Source organism: Gymnoscopelus microlampas, assembly GCF_963454915.1.
Source record: "Gymnoscopelus microlampas genome assembly, chromosome: 21".
Classification (NCBI taxonomy): domain Eukaryota; kingdom Metazoa; phylum Chordata; class Actinopteri; order Myctophiformes; family Myctophidae; genus Gymnoscopelus; species Gymnoscopelus microlampas.
In genome coordinates, this window is record NC_139958.1 from 43,461,523 (window position 1) to 43,482,714 (window position 21,192).

A 21,192-nucleotide genomic window follows, 5' to 3' on the forward strand; every position below is an offset into this window, starting at 1 on the left:
TATCCATGTCCTCATGTGTGAAAGTGTCTCTCTACGTCCTCTTGTTATTACTTTCTCTATAGAAACCTCATTTGCACATGATTGCTCCAAATTCCTTCAGAACAACAGAACCAGGTAGAAGCAGCTTCGGTGAAGAAACTAACTGTTTGTTATACTCTGTTTATGTGTGATTGCACAAGTTAATGTGTAGATTTGTATTATTACTGTGGGTTTGAATCCATGGCGGTGCATCCTGCTTTGTCAAGCATCTATACGAACACAACTGGCCTGTGTTCTGGGCCTGGGGAGGGAATCCAGGCGGGGAGGAGGGCAGTGGTGGAAAAAGTACTCAAATGTTTAACTTAAGTAAAAGTATCAATACTGCAATGAAGGAGTACTCTGTTACAAGTAAAAGTCTGGAATAAAAAAAATGTACTTGAGTAAAAGTACACAAGTATTGGTATCAAAATGTACCAAAATTAAAAGTACTCATTATGCAGAATGTCCCATTTCAAGTTTTCAAATGTAAAATCATCTTTTGAAAATAGCAGATCTACAAGCTCAGAATGTGTCACAGCGCAACATAGTGTGAGCTTGTAGATCTGCCATTTTCAAATATCCTAAATATATATAGGGCTGGAATGGTTAACATATGTTTTGCAATAATATTCAAAATCTACTAACTAACTAGTAACTACGTTTTCAAATAACTGTAGTGGAGTAAAAGTACAATATTTGCCTCTGAGATGTAGTGTAGTAGAAGTAAAGGTACATACAATTGGAAATACTCCAATAAAGTAAAAATAACTAAAAATGATACTCAACTAGAGTACTTGAGTACATGTACTTAGTTACTTTACACCACTGCCGATAGAGCACTTGTGTACATACTTTTTAGCTAGCATGCATGCAGAGCCTGTTGTACAGTATGAGCTAACTGCAGAAGAATGTAGAATGTTTGACCTTATCTCATGTGCTAACCAGACAGCCACGCAAATACATGTTCTGAACTTATCCCTAAAAACAGTGTGTTTATGTCTGTTGGTTGTGAGTAAACCAAGTAAACCAACCCCAAACTACACATCTATTTGTCTGTAAATGACACTGCTATATCCATTCAGAACAAAATAATATAATTTATAGGACATCTCTTTAAACATGTATTAAGACTTCATAAATCATGTGTTAAATCTACCAAAGTGGTTAAGTGAGACATACAGTGACATCTTCTCTTTGCTGTATGTTTATAGCCTGACTCATCATGATCATAGCTTTGATCAGTTCAAACAAAGAGGTGTCACAAATGTTCACCATTCTTCCCCCCTCTGAGAGGGGAGGTGATTGTTGTCCTCTTTCAGTGCTTTTACATCTGTATTAAGAGATGTCCACTTGTGATCACCCACAATGCAACTGGTGAACAGGCCCATAAACACCCGGGATGCATCGATATGCATGAACTGACCAGATTTATACAATCTGTAAAAAAAGTGGAATAAATCTAAAGATTAAGATATTCACTCATATATTCATTAATGAGTGAACACAACATTGTTCAAGTCTGAAGATACTGAATGTCTGTTTACTGTGCATGCATTTTTTAATAAATGCATTTATAAATACAGGGTGTTATATTCAGAACTCTTATATTAATCTTATGGGAATTAAGACACATTTGCATGAAGATTGCAAATTAATTCATCCACAAATGGATGCTCTTGATTCTCTTGTAACAGAAAGTCAACAGTTTCTAGAAGGTTGCATGGATGGAGCATGTCTGGGGGAGGGCCATGTAGAAGTACGTTATGTTGTGATTGGTGGAGAGATGGTTGTATTGTTCTCTTTGTTCAATCATTCAAATCAGTCACTGGCTCCACCCCAGGCTCTGTAGTATAAGAAGAGTGTGTAGTTGTAATTTATCCACAACTCCTCCAGGATATCAATCATTTCTAATCAGGTCTGCTGTGGACTCCAGAATTCAGTGGAAGATGGACTCTCTCAACCCAGCCAGGGACAGTTCTGCTGAACAGGAGGGACCCAAAGAAAATGGTATGTTACTTTCTCTACCTCTCTAGTTTTAATGTCCATGCTCTGTCATACAAATGTTGTATTACTTTAGTTTTCAAGTTTTAAATTAAGTAGTCTCACTACTTGTCTCAATCTTATTATTTTTATAATTTGTGTTTCATTTTAATTTGACCTTTAGCTCTGTTGTTCTGCTCTGTTGTCTTTATTTTTGCTGTGTTTCCTTTGATGTCTCAACGTGTTGCTTTTTTGTTATATCTATATATTCATTCTAGGGAACAGTTAATGTAATTAAGTTGTACATTTATACTCCATTCCCACCTCTCAACCATATTTCCTCCTTGCTTTCTGCAATCCAGTGTTTAATCATCAGTCTAGCCTCCCTGTGCTACCAGCAGAGAATGAACAAAGAAGCTTGACCAAACCAAGACGACACTGGTGTGACCAGTGTGGACAACTCTTCAGTTGCATGTCCAAACTTAAAACACACCAGAGAATTCACACTGGAGAGAAACCCTATGGATGTGATCAGTGTGGACAACACTTTTCTCGAATGTCAACCCTTAAAATACACCAGCTAATTCACACTGGAGAGAAACCCTATGGATGTGATCAGTGTGGAAAACACTTCTCTCAAATGACAACCCTTACAACACACAAGAGAATTCACACTGGAGAGAAACCCTATGGATGTGATCAGTGTGGACAACACTTCTTTGACATGTCCTCCCTTAAAACACACCAGAGAATTCACACTGGTGAGAAACCCTATGGATGTGATCAGTGTGGAAAACACTTCTCTCAAATGACAACCCTTACAACACACAAGAGAATTCACACTGGAGAGAAACCCTATGGATGTGACCAGTGTGGAAAACACTTCTCTGAGATGTCCACCCTTAAAACACACCAGCGAATTCACACTGGAGAGAAACCCTATGGATGTGAACAGTGTGGACAACACTTCTCACGAATGTCCAACCTTAAACGACACCAGATAATTCACACTGGAGAGAAATACTAATTTGGTCAATGTGTAATGAATTGTACTCAGGTAAGCATCCTAAAATGTCATGCACATATATCAATGAAACATGATTGTGAACAGTGTGACACGCGTTTCATTAGAAAGGGGTCAGAAACATGCATCATGATGACCCATTGTTGTTCTTTTAAGCAGTTGTTCAGTCAGCTGAGCTGTTATGAACCTATTACATGTATATTAGCATTGCCATTGTAGATGTTTGGACACTAGTGTGTGAACACTGTGCACAATAATGATACTCACACCAAAGTCATCATAGTGGTGACCCACGGCAGAATAAACTACATAGTGATCTTCAAGAGGCGACCACACAGTGGTAGCCAAAGTGCCAATTTTATAGGACACAAAACAAACAACTAAGGTTTCTGTACTCTGTCTCTTGAAGACCACTATTTAATAAAGTGTTAACACGCATTTTCAAAGTAATGATTAGACATGTGCTAACCAGACAGCCAAGCAAATACATGTTCTGAACTTAACCCTAAAAACAGTGTGTTTATGTCTGTTGGTTGTGAGTAAGCCAAGTAAACCAACCCCAAACTACACATGTATTTGTCTGTAAATGACACTGCTATATCCATTCAGAACAAAATAATATAATTTATAGGACATCTCTTTACCATGTATTAAGAATTCGTAAATCATGTGGTAAATCTACCAAAGTGGTTAAGTGAGACATACAGTGACATCTTCTCTTTGCTGTATGTTTATAGCCCGACTCATCATGATCATAGCTTTGATCAGTTCAAACAAAGAGGTGTCAAACATGTTCACCCTTCTTTCCCCCTCTGAGAGGGGAGGTGATTGTTGTCCTCTTTCAGTGCATTTACATCTGTATTAAGAGATGTCCACTTGTGATCACCCACAATGCAACTGGTGAACAGGCCCATAGACACCCGGGATGCATTGATATGCATGAAATGACCAGATGTATACACTCTGTATAAAATAAAAAAGTGAAATGAATCTAAAGGATGACTTCACATTGCAATTTAATTCAAAATATGTAGAGGGGATAGTATACACATTCAATGTGCTGATGTATTATCTATGAAGGAGTTTGAGTTATTGAATTCCATCAAACTGATGTTTATTATGTAGTCCACACATTTTAGGAGTATAAAATGAGTCTAGTTCATATGTTTAAATAATACACACACACACACACACACACACACACACACACACACACACACACACACACACACACACACACACACATACACACAATAGTAAATGATTAGACAATTGAATGATTACTACTACTACTATACTGTGACTACTTCTAAAATATAACAGTGGACCCTAAATACACTCACAATGGACTACTTATGTAGGCGGTGTCCTTTGACATGTTTGTAATAAACATTTAAAGTCAATATGCAGCTTGCAAAGTGTTGGTTTACTGTGCTTCTGGCAATTTAATGTAATCACATGTAAGACACTTTGTGTTAGGGAAGCATTACAATTCCTTGTACTTATAGAGAACATAATATGTTTTGCAAAATAAATAAGACCTGACCTGATGAGAGAATTATTTCATATTCACTCATATATTCATTAATGAGTGAATACAACATTGTTGAAGTCTGAAGATACTGATTGTATGTTCACTGTGCATGCATTTTACATGCATTTATAAATACAGGGTGTTATATTCAGATATCTTATATTAAGAATTAAGACACATTTGAATTGCATAAAGATTTACAAATGCATTCATCCACAAATGGATGCTCTTGGTTCTCTTGTAACAGAAAGTCAACAGTTTCTAGAAGGTTCTATGAATGGAGCATGTCTGGGGGAAGGGCATGTAGAAGTATGTTAGGTTGTTATTGGTGGAGAGATGGTTGTGTTGTTCTCTTTGTCCAATCATTCAAAGCAGTCACTGGCTCCACCCCAGGCTCTGTAGTATAAGAAGAGTGTGTAGTTGTAATTTATCCACAACTCCTCCAGGATATCAATCATTTCTGATCAGATCTGACTGTGGACTCCAGAATTCAGTGGAAGATGGACTCTCTCAACCCAACCAGGGACAGTTCTGCTGAACAGGAGGGACCCAAAGAAAATGGTATGTTACTTTCTCTACCTCTCTAGTTTTATTTTCCCTGCTTTGTCGTACAAATGTTTTATTACTTTAGTTTTCAAGTTTTAAATTAAGCAGTCTCACTACGTGTCTCAATCTTATTATTTGTATATTGTGTGTTCATTATAATTAGACCTCTAGCTTTGTTGTATATTATTTATCTTTATTTTTGCTGTTTCTCCTTTGTTGTCTCAGCTTGTTGCTTGTTTGCTATCTCTCTATATCTATCTATATCTATATATTCATTCTAGGGAACAGCTAAATGTAATTAAGTTTTACATGTATACTCCATTCCCACATCTCAACCATATTTCATTTGTCTTTCTGCAATCCAGTGTTGAATCATCAGTCTGGCTTCTCTGTGCTACCAGCAGAGAATGAACAAAGACACTTGGCCAAACCAAGACGACATTGTTGTGATCAGTGTGGACAACATTTCTCTGAAATGTCCTCCCTTAAAAAACACCAGAAAATTCACACTGGAGAGAAACCCTATGGATGTGAGCAGTGTGGACAACACTTCACTCTAATATCCTCGCTTAAAACACACCAGAGGATTCACACTGGAGAGAAACCCTATGGATGTGACCAGTTTGGACAACACTTTTCTCGAATGTCCACCCTTAAAAAACACCAGATAATTCACACTGGAGAGAAACCCTATGGATGTGATCAGTGTGGACAACACTTTTCTCGAATGTCCACCCTTAAAAAACACCAGAGAATTCACACTGGAGAGAAACCCTATGGATGTGATCAGTGTGGACAACACTTCTCTGACATGTCCTCCCTTAACAAACACCAGAGAATTCACACTGGAGAGAAACCCTATGGATGTGAACAGTGTGGACAACACTTCTCTGACATGACCTCCCTTAAAAGACACCGAAGAATTCACACTGGAGAGAAACCCTATGGATGTGATCAGTGTGGACAACACTTTTCTCGAATGTCCACCCTTGAAACACACCAGAGAATTCACACCGGAGAGAAACCCTATGGATGTGACCAGTGTGGACAACACTTCTCTATAATGGCCCACCTTAAAAGACACAGAAGAATTCACACTGGAGAGAAACCCTATGGATGTGACCAGTGTGGACAACACTTCTCTCGAATGTCCAGCCTTAAAAGACACCAGATAATTCACACTGGAGAGAAATCCTAATTTGGCCAATGTGGAATTAATTGTACTCAGTTAGGCATCCTAAAATGTCATGCACACATATCAATGAAAACTGATTGTGAACAGTGTGACAAGCGTTTCATTAGAAAGTGGTCAGAAACATGCATCATGATGACCCAATGTTGTTCTTGTAAGCAGTTGTTCAGTCTGCTGAGCTGTTATGAACCTATTACATGTATAGTAGCATTGCCATTGTAGATGTTTGAACACTAGTGTGTGAACACTGTGCACAAGAATGATACTCACACCAAAGTCCTCGTAGTGGTGACCCACGGCAGAATAAACTAAATAGTGATCTTCAAGAGGCGACCACACAGTGGTAGCCAAAGTGCCAATTTTATAGGACACAAACAACTAAGGTTGATGTACTCTGTCTCTTGAAGACCACTATTTAATAAAGTGTTAACACACATTTTCAAAGTAATGATTAGACAAGCACAGGTAAGATGGGATCTGGTGTTGAAGCCAGTTAGTACAAACTGCTTTATATATGTATGCCTTCTGACTTCTTGTATATTCCTGATTGATGCTATAGACACCATACCTGTCATCATGGTATGTTTAACTTCATTACCCCTAGTTGTTATATTACATTGTTGTGTTATCACTGTTTTTGCTGAACAAATAAACCTTTCTTTATTACTTTTGTCCTCCTTCTTTCTTGTATGAAGACTTTACATATCCTGCTGCCATTTACCATTCTACATGTGCTGCTGCCATTTACATGTACAATTAACAACTATCCATGTCGTCATGTGTGAGAGTGTCTCTCTATGGTCTCTTGTTATCCATGTCTCTAAAGAAACCTCATTAGCACATGATTGCTCCAAATTCCTTCAGAACAACAGAACCAGGTAGAAGCAGCTTTGGTGAAGAAACAACTGTGTGTTATCCTCTGTTTATGTGTGATTGTACTAGTTAATGTGTAGATTTGTATTATTATTGTGGGTTTGAATCCATTGTGGTGCATCATGCTTTGTCAAGCATACCTAAAATTGGAAATACTCCAGTAAAGTAAAAATAACTAAAAACATGTACTTAGTTACTTTACACCACTGCAGACAGAGACAATATTTATCTTGTGTACATACTTTTTAGCTAGCACGCATGCAGAGCCTGTTGTACAGTATGAGCTAACTGCAGTACACAGTAGAATGTTTGACCTTATCTCATGTGCTAACCAGACAGCCACGCAAATACATGTTCTGAACTTAACCCTAACAACAGTGTGTTTATGTCTGTTGGTTGTGAGTAAACCAAGTAAACCAACACCAAACTACAAATGTATTTGTCTGTAAATGACACTGCTATATCCATTCTACATGTCCTGCTGCCATTTACATGTACAAGTAACAACTCTATCCATGTCCTCATGTATGAGAGTCTCTCTCTACGTCCTCTTGTTATTCATGTCTCTATAGAAACCTCATTTGCACATGATTGCTCCAAATTCCTTCAGAACAAAATAATATAGTTTATAGGACATCTCTTTACCATGTATTAAGACGTCATATAGGCCTATACATACAAAGTTGAAATATGCAGATACAAGGTTTCTGCCTGACAACAACAATATATAATAGAAAGGTGAAAAAATCATAATTAAAATGTGTGTGATGCCATGAGCTTCTCTCGTGGCATCACATCCTATAGAGGGCGCTATAGGCTCTATGCACAGCAGTCATATTGGAAAGACATTGGGCCTCTTCTTACTTCCTTCACAGGTGTTACCAATGATACTAATGAAGGCTCTGTTCCATTCTGGTCAGGGTGCTGACATCGTGCATGTTGGCTCACTAGAAACACTCCATTTTGGTTCCCCCTTATGGTGGGTGTGTAACTCTGAGAGTGTACAAATGGAACCAAATGGACCCTTACGGGTCCATTTGGTTCCATTTGTACACTCTCAGAGTTATGGGGTCCTTGAAAATAAGACGACCACTGTGCCACACTAAATGGAACAGAGCCTTAATTAGTATAATTGGTAACACCTGTAAGGAAGTAAGGAAGGGGCCCAATTCATTCCCAATATGGCTGCTGTGCATAGAGCCTATTGATCCAGGATGGGTCAAGTATGTCTACAGATTGACCTCTGGGTGAACGTTGACATAAAAAGATGTGGATCTTTGTGGATTCACACTTTGCAGACAATCAGAATGATGATTTAAACATCAATGTTATGACATGTATGTTCAATATATTATTCTGACTTCAATACAAACTATGTACAAAATACATTTCCTCAAACCATTTGGTAAATGTCTGCTCAACCAGCCTGCTGATGAAACCTGCTTGTTATTTTCCCCTCAGATATTGCACAATGAGGACAGCAATCATTCTAACTGGGGGCTTTGCATCATTCACTCACATGGGATTCCTAGGTGCGCTCCTCATTCAATGTAATCTGACTATAGTCAGTTTTTTCTGTCTGTTGAACAGCTCACTACTGATCAATCAGAACATTTATGACCTATAATAGACAGATCACTGTCTATGGCTTGCTATAGTTTTCAGTCCTTTAAACTGGCGCTAGTCAAATGAATAGGACTAGCTCTTAGTATGCCTACGGCCTCCTTACTTTCTCCTACACAATCAAACTCTATTTTTCTTCAGGTGCCTTCCTCAACATCTGTTCTCACTTGATTACAGTATATCACATGTTTCACAACTAAAAGATCATCCAGTTATGTCACTACAAAATCATATGGCTTAGTAACTAAGTGACCATCCATTTTAATAACTCCACCCCAAAGATTTACACTTATTCAATTCTCACCTTCCACTGTTTAACTATTATTGTCTTGCCATTAATTTACCCCCTCTATCTGTCATAAGAAAGTGTCCTCTAACCTATCTGTCTCTCACTTGCACTTGTGGCCTTCCTGTGGTTTCCTGTTCTCTGCTGCATTTACAGTAAGGCAGTTAGGCCATCACCGGCTACTTCCCTATTCTATTCTTGTGTGGAGATTCTCGCAGCCTCTCTCTGCAGTAACCAGATTTACTCTCTACTGAAAAGGTCAAGGTTAGACACTTTAATTTTGCATTTGGTTTTTACTTGTGAAATATTGACATACTAATCAACCCAAACCATTATTGTCATTCAATTTATAACACCATACAATCACCAATCATTTATAAAGCAAATAAACCTATAGGCAAATTGTCACGGTTTGAGTCAGGGCAGATTGTAGGACCCAAGTGCAGGAGGAGGCCGAGACAGAATAGGTTAGATCAAAGGGTTTAATAACTCAAAAGACAGTGATACAAAGTATAGGTGCTGAACTCAAACACCGGCAACAGGGAGGTATAAATACACAAGGACTAACTAGACACAGGTGAACACAACTGGACAATCAACACTGGGATAGGCTAACAGGCAAACACAACACAGGTGACTAGGGTTACAATAATTACAGGGAGGTGAGACAAGACAAGACAAGACAGGTAACAGTAACTAAGCACAACAGGAAACAATACTACACAATAAAGGTACAGAGAACAGCATGGCAAAAACAGAGCAACAGAACACAACAGGAGAGATACAACATAAATCCTAATAAGTCCATGACCTTATAAGGGCAGAAAAGGTCCAAGGACTGAGAAACACAGTCAAAGTACAAGGCCCGAGGAGCGGACCGTGACACAAATAAATCCAGGATAAATAAACAAAATAAACAGGTAAGCATAAGCCTGCTCTCAACTCTTTCTCTGAACTTCAGTAACCCCTGCCCATCCAACCCCAACCTTCTGTCAGTCCACATTGTGAAAGTTGAGGGGTGATGAAGGGGAATAAGATGGTGACCTGGGGTCCAGAGAGGGCGAAGTTGGCTCATAGCTAACTGATTCCTCTCTTTCCTCGTCCTCGGTGTTGATGGTGGGCTCAGGGGAGTGTGATGTTGGGGTGGTGGGGGAGTAGGATATTTCCTCCTGATGACTCTTGACCTAGCCTGGGCAGCGTTCCTTTTCGGGTATATGATCCGGCCGGGAGCGGACCGGATCGCGACAAACCGGAAAGACGTCTCACCCCAAAATAGGTCCGTCCTATAAAATCCTTGATGCTGCGTAGTTTAGCTTATTTTTTAAATACAAATGTGAGTGTACTTTCCGGAGACTATTTAACGTCTGTATTATCTGTATTATCCCACGGGGAAATTCTATTCCATTTAAATTGGGGATTGGGGAACCAAAACAAAGCGGCACCGCAAAACCGGATCGCGACAATCCGGAAAGAGGATTCTTTTTTCATTTTTTTTCCCAGTAGGCGTGGCCTAGACCGGATCATATGGGCCTTTAGTAACGCATACCAGGCTTTCCTCCGAGGTGGAAAGACTGGTGACGCGAGGTTACTCTTGACCTGCTGTGCTTGGAGTGTCCCACCATCTGCATCTGTCACCCGCTCTGTACTATCCTGTCCTACCTGTTATTCTGTGTCACTGATCTCTATCACACTAGGTGTTTTGTGCTCTCGTTTAAAAACTCTCTGTACCACATCACATCTAGCCTGAAAGAGCCAGCCCTATCGATGGCCTTGAAGGGCGGATCCAAACCCAGGCGGTTGGATTCCAGCGCCGCTTTTAATTCATCAATCTATGTCCCCTTCTCCCCTCCCCTTCCACCCCCCCCCCCGGGCTGTGCACGGAGCACGCTAATCTCTCAAGAACATATTCTGCACTGCGTTGGAATCTGTCCTGAAGGTTTGTCAGAACGTGTACAAACTGTGTGGGAGTGGGCGTGCCTTCAGATCAGGAAGCAGGCCGTGCTTTACCCAATAAAATGTAGTGGGCGGGATTCACGTGTCCGTCGATCTTTCCCTACTGGAAACTAACCGAAACTAATTTAACAATAGCGTCCGTGGAGCAGACAAAACCACAGAAAGATATTCACATTTGAACTTACTCTTTCATCATAGAAACAAGTGGGCTTATAACCAAAACGATCCATGTTCTCTGGGAGAAGTGGTGTTAGTGTTCCGTGTAGAAATATTGTTAGTGGGAATGAAAACGTAGTCGCACCACCCGGAAGTGGAGCGGTGAAGGCAGACTTAAACCCCGTTTTCCTTGCGCACGTGTGCTGCGTCGGCATTGTCCCAGAGTATAACTGAGGTGGAACGAACAGCAGAGGTCGCTGTTTTTCCTTTTCAGTTATCTCTGGGTTCCGAGATTGGGAGCACGCTGATGTGACGGTGGCCAGGTTGTCACATGTGACTTGCCACTTCTCTTTAGAATGCTGGCACCCTTTACTCTTTCTTCAATAATAAATAACAATCCACATCAAACTCACAATAATAAAATATCAATTGCACAATAAAGTGCGGGGTGCGTAATTACTGTGAGAATAATAATGGTGATCAAAATACTGCAAGACTACGCCACCCTTTTGTATAAGAGGTAGGGTCCTCTGTAACACTCTCTTTCTTTAGGCTATTCACAGGTTCGAGTTTACCCAGGTAAGTATAAACACTTTTACAGGAGAACAACACTTGAGATATCCCTTGGAGAAAACTGGACAGAGACGGTTTGTATAAAAAGGTAAGTACTTTTATTATCCTATTACAGCGGCATCTGTGCCATAAAACAATTGAAAACATAAACACAAAATAACACTATACTAATAAAACCCTCAACCTCCTATGGCGCCCACTAACTAACTAAAATACAAATACACAGGTCACTTCCAACAATAAAGGCATAAATCACAGGGCTTGTGCAAAATATAGCAATAATATAAATTTAGCGATAAAGTGTCTACTACTACTTAACCAGTAAAGTGACTGGTGCTAACTTAAAGTGCTATATACTCATCACGGTTCAAATGCAAGAGGTGGGAATGTCCTTATATGGCGGAATGGAGCGGGGGTTTAGGCCAGGAATCTCTGTCTCTTCTTGTCTTCGTATGTGCTGCCTGCAATTATAGAAACTAGAACCAGTTCATCTGTTCAGTGTAGATTCACATATGAGGTTTAGGACCGTGGTTTTATGAAGGTAACGTTGCATAGAATAATACTTACACGCAAGTGTGTAGGGCGCGCAACGTTATCGCCACTGGCCGTCTCCTTGGTTCGTCTCACTTTTCCTCCCCGTCGCTCGTCTGTCGCTGCGGCTTCTTGTCACTGGAAGCGGGCACGTCTCAGCTCACCGTCCGTTGCTTGTGGCTTGGTGCGTCTCGCTGTCTCCTTATTCTCCACCTTTGCTCCGTGGCTTCTCCTGCGCTGTGCACAACCTGCTCCCTCGGCTGTCACCTTCACACTGCCCTGTGTGCCTGTCTTTTCCTGTCTCTGTTCAAATGGCCCACGCCCACGTTTGTATAGTGTGGACCACACCCTATTCCACCCTCATTCGCTCTGCCAACAGCGTGACCTGGGGACATTGGCTGGCTGGAGTGACACGGTCAATGTCATGCAGCCTATCATACAGTTCAAAGTCAAGTGGCTCAGGGACCGTGGGAAAATACATTGTCATGCTAAAACATTCAGTGGGAAATTACAAGGAATACATTTAACACTTCCGTGACTAAGCAATCAATGGGACCGATTTTGAGAATTGAAAGTGGCTTAACTTCTCTCAGGAAGCTCTGAGAAAGTTCCCCTTTCATGACTTTTCCTAAATATATGTTTCAAACCATCTCCGTTTTTTTTTTTTTTTTTTTAACTCATTATAAATATGAAATACATACCATGTATCCCATCCCAGCCGTTTTATTTCGGCTATCGCTCTCCCCCTCTCTCCCCCTCCCTAGAGCACTTTACACCTCGAGACCCCCCACAGAGAAGCCCGCCGAGCGGCCGTAGAGAGCAGACTCTGCTGCGCTGCAAGTCTTATGTTGCCATGTCTGCTTATTATAAGCGACTTTGGGCTTGTTTTTCCACGTCTTTCTATTATTATTATTATTATAATTATATATATAATTACATCATAATGGTAATAATGTTCTACTCCACTACAGCTCAGAAGCAAATCTTGTACTTTTACTCCACTACAATTATTTGAAAACTTTAGTTACTTACTAGTTACTTTGCAGATATAAATATATTTCATACTTGAGATTAGACCTTCATGCATGTCCTTTTGTAAATTATTTTTTATTAGGTAAATATTTATATGGAAAGGTCTAACCAGGGACTGGGGTTGCAAATTGGCCTCGGCTATAAACCCCATTATAAACCCCATTTACAAGGTTTCATGCCTCACTGTTTTGTCAGGGCACAACGCATGCAGTAACATTTTCATAGACCTGACTGCTTATTTCTCTCGCAAAATCTGGCAGCCCAATGCTGCGCCAACAGTTCTGATCTACAAGCAGAGGGCTCGTCAGGCAGCGACTGTTTTATGTTTGTAGATCAGATATTTAGCGCAGGAATGAGCACATTTGTGGAACATAGCGATGTGTTCTCTTGTTGCGCTGACATGGGGAGGAGAGGGACAGAGAGAGACAGGACAGGAGACGCTTCTGTCAGCGTGGACAGCTGATAGAAGCGGCGGAAAAAGATCAAATCTACAAGCATACAGCTTGTCACGCAGCAACTGTGTTGTGCTTGTAGATCAGATATTTTGCGCAGGATTGGACACATGTGGAAACATACCAACGTGTTGCGCTGTTGTCAGAAAGTGATGATAGAAGGAGACGCTTTTACACTTAGGCATAATAGGCAAATAATGTGAATAGTATTATTATGAATAATACTAATATTGGTTTGTCAAGAGATATCCAGTGTTTTGGACAATGGAGATAGTCACGTAATTAGGCAGTGGCTTCAGCGTTCATATAGGCTCCATGTTTCCCTCAAGAGTTTAATGTGACGCTACAGATTGCACTATTTTATACGCTTTTTTTTAATAAAGATTTTACATACAGAATCTGCAGTTACCATTACAACTAAATTACTATGTTATAATGTTTCTGCCTGCCATAATATGTGAGTGAGCTAACTGACTGAGCAGAGTGCAATTGAATGGCTATTTAAAAGACAATGGAACCCCCCACTGTGTGGGTGAGAAGGTGTCAGCTAGTCTGGAGCACAGAGGTGAGACAGGAACCAATAGGGGAGCTTGATTTCTTGATCAAAAAGACCGTTTTGCAGGCTGTGTGTTGGATAATGAAACCCCAGTCATGCCAGTGTTAAGATGATGATTGTTTAAGTGCATTATACAGGTTTTTACGCATCAATAAAATAGTACAAAAATTATTTCACCACTCGTTTTTTGACCCTGTCACATATACATATATGGGAAGTTGCGTCATCATCCAAGGTTTGTTTTTTAATATTGTACAACCTATGGTTTAAGCGTTATAGCGCCACCATGGCCAATAAAAATAATCATGCTGATTGGTCCAATATTGCCTGAGATTATTCACAGACAGACAGACAGACAGACAGACAGACAGGGGCGAAAATATAATCTCTGCCTTCTGGCCATTCTGTCTGATAAAGGCCTAACTATTAGAAATAAACAATAATTAATCTTGCACTGTATCAATAAAAGAAAAAAAGGCAAAACAGGTCAAATATATATATATAGCACATCATAAAATAAGTGAAATCACTTGACATGTCATCACTTGTAAATGGAAATGAAAAATAAAATAAACCTGTGTTCTAATGGATCCAATGTAGCTATTATCAATGGTGACAGTACCAAGTACATTTACTTGAGTACTGTACTTTGTTATTAGCATTTGTATTTCTGGATACTTTGTGTGACTTTAACTCCACTACAACTCAAATAAAAATATTGTAACTCCACTACATTTCTAGGAACGTAAAATGTACTTTATGCATTAACCACTTAATATTATCTCGTTCCCATCTCATGGGAAGAAGATAAACTTAAGATAAATCTAAATCAAAATCAGCCCAAAAGAAGTATTGGTCCAAAAAGAACACTGATCATTAGAACACAGGCTCTTTTTTTTTACATTTCCTGAAAACTAGTGGTTTTGAACATACAAGGTTTCCACCCGACAGCCACGATATCCTAGTTTATCACAAAAGAAGTATGGTGTATTATTCTACATGAATCACAGCTGGCAACATGTTCATTTATCCTCCACACTTAGTCAATAGCAGTGGTGTAAAGTAACTAAGTACATTTACTCAAGTACTGTACTTAAGTACAATTTTGAGGTAACTACTTTACTGGAGTATGTCCAATTGTCAGTACTTTTACTTCTACTCCACTACATCTCAGAGGCAAATATTATACTTTTACTCCATTACAATTATTTGAAAACTTTAGTAACTAGTTACTTTGTAGATTTTTATTATTATTACAAAACATACATTTATCACTTCAGCCCTATAGACATTTCGGCCATTTGAAAATAGCAGATTTACAAGCTCACAATGTGTCGCGATGCGACGCATTGTGAGCTTGTAGATCTGCTATTTTCAAAAGATTTTTCATTCATTTTGAAAACTTGTGAAATGGGACATTCTGCATTATCAGTACTTTACTTGTAACAGAGTATTTCTACATTGCAGTATTGATTCTTTTACTTGAGTAGAAAATGTGAGTACTTTTTCCACCACTGGTCAATAGTCAAAATAATGGTTTACATCTCACACATTAGCACAGAGAGAACAAGAACAACATTATGACAGTCAGTCATAATAGGTCTCTGGTAGGAGACTTGTAGAGACTCCACCGCTCATCACATTATTGTCTTTTGGGGGTGAACTACTCCTTTAATGTGATCACAAAAGTTTGTACTTCTGTACAATAAAATGTTTGAGTTGTTTTTTTGGTACTAATTACTACTCTTTAACTTGACAAAGCAGAACACAAAGCTGCAGTTTCATCAATGACGTTAAGAGAAACATCACTTCTCACCACAGGAATACAACTATTGATTATTTTCTTATTGATTACCTTTTCAATTATTTGAATTATTAAGAAGAGCATTTAAAAACATTTTATTCATTTATTTTTCGAACACCAAACATTTTAAAAATAGCAGATCTAGGAGCTCATTAACCTCATAAATATGCTATTTTCTATAATGTTTGAATATTTTTTATACTTTTCATCTGTAATGACAAACCTAAAATAGAGATTGATTATTAATAGAGTATTTTAGGACATTTTCAATCATCGATTTTTTTAATACTTAATTAAATCAATTAGTTTGATTAACTCTCTTACTCCTACCTCTCACAGATCCAGTAGGTGAGTAATGGTACAACTGTTTGTACTTCTGTACAATAAAATGTTTGAGTCTTTTTACTGTTTTACTGTTTAACTTGACAAAGCAGAACACTAAGCTGCTGTTTCATCAATGAAGTTAAGAGAAACATCACTTCTCACAGATACCGTAGGCGGCGCCTTTACCAAGCCCATTCGCCCATCCTCCACCACCGTACCAGTAGAATGCACAGTTCCAGTCTTCATGGTTATCAGGATATCCACTGTCCCAGTACCTGCAGAGTAAACAACATGATGTGTATTAATCACATCCACTCAGTCTCTCACATACAGTGACTTTGATAGAACGACAATAGAACAAAATGTAAAATGTCTCACTGTGGTGTTGTCAGTGGAGTTCCGTCTACCCAGGTCCAATTACCAGAAATCCTTTTCAGACCAATGTATGGCCAATACTGACCCCCAGTGATCAATCCTCTGATGAATTCCTGATCATTTGTACATGATTGAAACATAATTACTTTTCTCTGATACGTTCAGGTTTTCTCTATAATCACAGAATGACATCACATGCATGTGATGTCATTCTGTGATTATAGTGAACACATAGTTATGTGTCACCTGGAGACACACACACACACACACACACACACACACACACACACACACACACACACACACACACACACACACACACACACACACACACACACACACACACACACTGTATTACTATACCTGTGATGATATCAATATTTTACCATGCCGATTTTATGAATGCCATTTTTACCATTTTTAAACCATTCTGAACCCTAATAACCTGAAAGCAGAGAAAAGCTGTCTAACAGCTCACAACGTGGCCCGCTGTGACACGGTGTGAGCTTGTAGATCTGCTTTTCTCGGCGTGTGACAGAGACGTGCAACCAAGTATAAATCAGACATAACTCCAACCGTAACCCCTAAATGTGTTAACCTGACTCCACCAGATGGGGGCGGTATTGAGTTCACAGGTTCACAAAACCCTAACCCTAACCCCAGCCTGAAGCTTGTCCTAGTTTTAAGCCTATAACTAAAAACTATATGTTTAAACCATAGAACAACTATTTCTCTTGTGAGGACCAGGAAAATAGTCCCATAATGTATATTACTCCCATTTTACTATTTACTATACATGTGGGGACATTTGGCCCTCGAAAGCATATATACAAGAACACACACACACACACACACACACACACACACACACACACACACACACACACACACACACACACACACACACACACACACACACACACACACACACACACACACACACACACACACACTACTAACCTGTTCTTCTTTACTGTTAATGATCACCAGATCTGCTCCTGTCTTCAGACATAGTTCTCTATGTTCCTCCCAGGTTTTCTGTTCAGTAGATTTGTAATAACAGCTGCATCCAAACCTCTTCCATCCACTGGGACAGGACTTGACTAAACATCAAACAGGAGTTTTACTGATGGCTTTTCAATGCACTGATGATCAATTCTAACATGTTGATTAGTTATCACTTAAACCCTATGTAATTCATTGACCGGGGTCCCCCAGGGCTCTATACTATACTAGGACCCCTCCTTTTCCCCTCTACACCACTTCACTGAAAATAGCTGACCTACAAGCTCACAACGCTTCACAACCAGGAGTCACCAACATGTCATAAGACTTGTCCATGTCTGTGGCAATTTATTGATTTTGAGAAAGAAATTATGAAAAATATATCAATGTATTTCATTATAAATAATATATATGTCTTCTCTAAATATTCACAATCTAATATTTCCTGAATGTGTACATTAATCCATTAAGACCGGGAATGCATCCGTGTCATTTTTATATTTATTTGGCTATTAAAAAATAGCAGATATACAAGCTCATAGCGCGGCACCGAGTGCCGCGCTAGAGCTTGTAAATAAGCTTTTTGGGGAAAATCGTGAAAATGTGGGCAAATCGTTGAATCTATATATACATTTTTGTAAGCGAACATTTGTAACTAAAATCTTTGCTTCTAGGGATTCTACAAATGTCTTCTAAATCATAACAGTTTTTTTAAACGTATGTTGCTATAATATTAGTGGTTCTCAAACGTTTTCATGTCAAGGACCCCCAAAATTATATGTATTTGGCCGCGGACCCCCATATCAAAATGTTTTATTCAAGGGACCCCCCCCCCCCCCCCCCCAGAAGCAAAGATTTGAGTTACAAATGTTCGCTTTAAAATATATATATTCAAAGATTTTCAAAAATGTTTTTTCAAAACTTTTAGATCTTCAAGCTCATAGTGCGGCATTGGTGCCGCGCTATGAGCTTGTAGATCTGCTATTATTGAATAGCCAAAGAAATCTTAAAATGATTATGTTTGGTAAAGTGTAGGGATGACACATTACATTCTAGTCATTAATTACCCCACACCCACATCAAAGCACCTGTACATTGTATGATTAGAACATGCTTAAACTGCGGGTCTAATATTTCTACAATTGCTACAAATTGCTATAAAACCTGTAAATCCATGTCATTTTGGGACATAAACAAGAAGTTGAAGAATAGAATTAAGTCTGATAGTGATGTACACATGTTCACCACAAGCTGGCATGGTGCATGGTGACCGACAGTTCACAACGTAATATGTTGTGAGCTTGTAGATCTGCTATTTTCACTGCACTGTATGTACTGTACACCTAGTATGACTTCTCCAGAAAAGAGACGGTAGGGTTCAAGTGGTTAATAAAAGTATTCAGGGATAAAGGAGGGTAAACCTATTGATTTGTATTTAATTATTATTAATAGGCCTACTATATTTTTTATTTTTTTTATGTAAATCTCTTTTAGTATTTCATCAACTTTAATGCTGCGTTCACACTGGCAGATACAAAAGATAAGAGACAAAGCTTCACAGCATATTTGTGTCTGAAGTTGAAACCAGATCAACTTTTTTGTATCTTTGTATCTGTTGTATCTTTGTACTGTAGCAGCTACAAACGTCAGATGTATCTTTGTATCTTCATGTCAGTGCCATTGAAAATGAATGGTAGACTGTATCTGTGTAGCTGCCAGTGTGAACTCAGCATTAATGCCATTCACACTTCCCTGACAATAGCCTAATTAAAATATCAATAATAATAGACTAATACATTTTCCTTCAGAAAGGTTTGTAATCTCTCTCACCTGCTGTCCCACACAGGTCCTTATATAGCTGGTCTCTGTCCAGGGTCAAGTTGTCATAGCTCAGGGTCAAGTTGTCAAAGCTCAGGGTCAAGTTGTCATAGCTCAGGGTCAAGTTGTCAAAGCTGCTCTTCCATTGGTCTCTGTCCAGGGTCATGAGGTCATAGTTTGTCTGTAACTCCTTAATGACTGAATTATCTGCAAAGGACCAAAATGTGACAATAGACAAAGACTCAGCTGTTGCTACAGTTAAAGGGGCTACACCATGAATTTCATTTTTTTTTTTAGGTTTTTAGTATTTTTTGGGCTCCCCAGTGTCTCTTGTACCCCAAAAAATATATATTTTTAACATTCAGTCATTCATGCTCATTTCATGGATTTCCTGAATGGGCGTGTCTGAACAGGCCATTTCAGAATGGCAGGGCAAGTGATGTCACTTGCCCTGATTTTGCATTGATGATGGCCAGACAGAATTGCTCAGTAGCTCCCCCTGCCCAATAGGACGTTTTGGTATTGCAGCTGAAAAAGCTTGGAATGACAGACAGTCAGATTGTGAGAAAAAAATATCTGGATGTTTTTTAGGCTTACAACCTGTTTAAAACGTATTAGGGGGCAATATTTATATATAATATATTTTTTTTTAATTCATGGTGTAGCCCCTTTAAGATGCAATCAACGCAAATATGCGTTAAATTTATATTTTTTACATTAATGGAGGAGTGTTCATGTAGGCCTATTGTAGACTACTAGGGGGGGGGGGGTAAAGCAAGCAAGCTTTAATAGTGAGAGAGAGACCGTACCACCACACAGCTGATCTTACTATGCCTTTAATTAAGGGTCTGTTTAAAAAATCACACCCTGTGTGAAGGAAGCGGTGCCTTTGATGAGTTTATTTAATTGGGCTATATATGAACTAGACATTTTAAGTGTGTCTTTAAGTGTGTCTTAGACATTTTAAGTCTGTGCAACCTTGTGTTCGAGAGGTAGGGTCGGTTCTCTACAAGCACTTCCTGGTAAAACCAGAAGTGGTAATTTTTGATGAAGTAGGATGTCTGTGGGACCACCCACCATGTTTGAGACCTATAGCACGCTGCAAACTGGCATTATGGCAGTTTAAATCCCAGCCAATAAGATGATGGAGGGGCGGGGCTTAAGTAAGACAGCTCGTCCCTATTGGTGGTCTAAGTCCACAAACCAAATTTGGACTTGGTGGCATGCTGCAAACTGGAGTTATGGCTGTTTATAGCCCAGCCAATAACAATACAGAGGGTGCGGGGCTTCAGCAATTAAAGCTTGTCCCTATTGGTGGTCTAAGTCCAGATGCCAAATTTGTATTTGGTAGCATGCTGCAAACTGGACTTATGGCTTTTTAAAGCCCAGCCAATAGGAAGACAGAGGGGGCGGGGATTCATTAATTTCAGTTCGTCCCTATTGGTGGTTTTCGTCCATGTACAAAATGTGTACTACGTAGCATGCTGCGAACTGGAGTTATGGCTGTTTAAATGCCGTGCTCAAACGGACGGACATA

General features: G+C 39.3%; 1 protein-coding gene across 1 annotated transcript; it reads right to left on the reverse strand.

Moving 5' to 3' along the window:
• Window positions 1–16,403: 16,403 nt before the first annotated feature.
• LOC311038023 (C-type lectin domain family 4 member M-like) lies at window positions 16,404–19,821 on the reverse strand (the record flags this gene model as incomplete). The annotated part of the gene is made up of 4 exons (XM_084047318.1): window positions 16,404–16,732; window positions 16,836–16,945; window positions 17,793–17,935; window positions 19,668–19,821. The coding sequence occupies 4 exons, from the start codon at window positions 19,819–19,821 to the stop codon at window positions 16,609–16,611; spliced, it is 531 nt and encodes a 176-aa protein (XP_083903444.1). The 3' UTR covers window positions 16,404–16,608.
• Window positions 19,822–21,192: the final 1,371 nt, after the last annotated feature.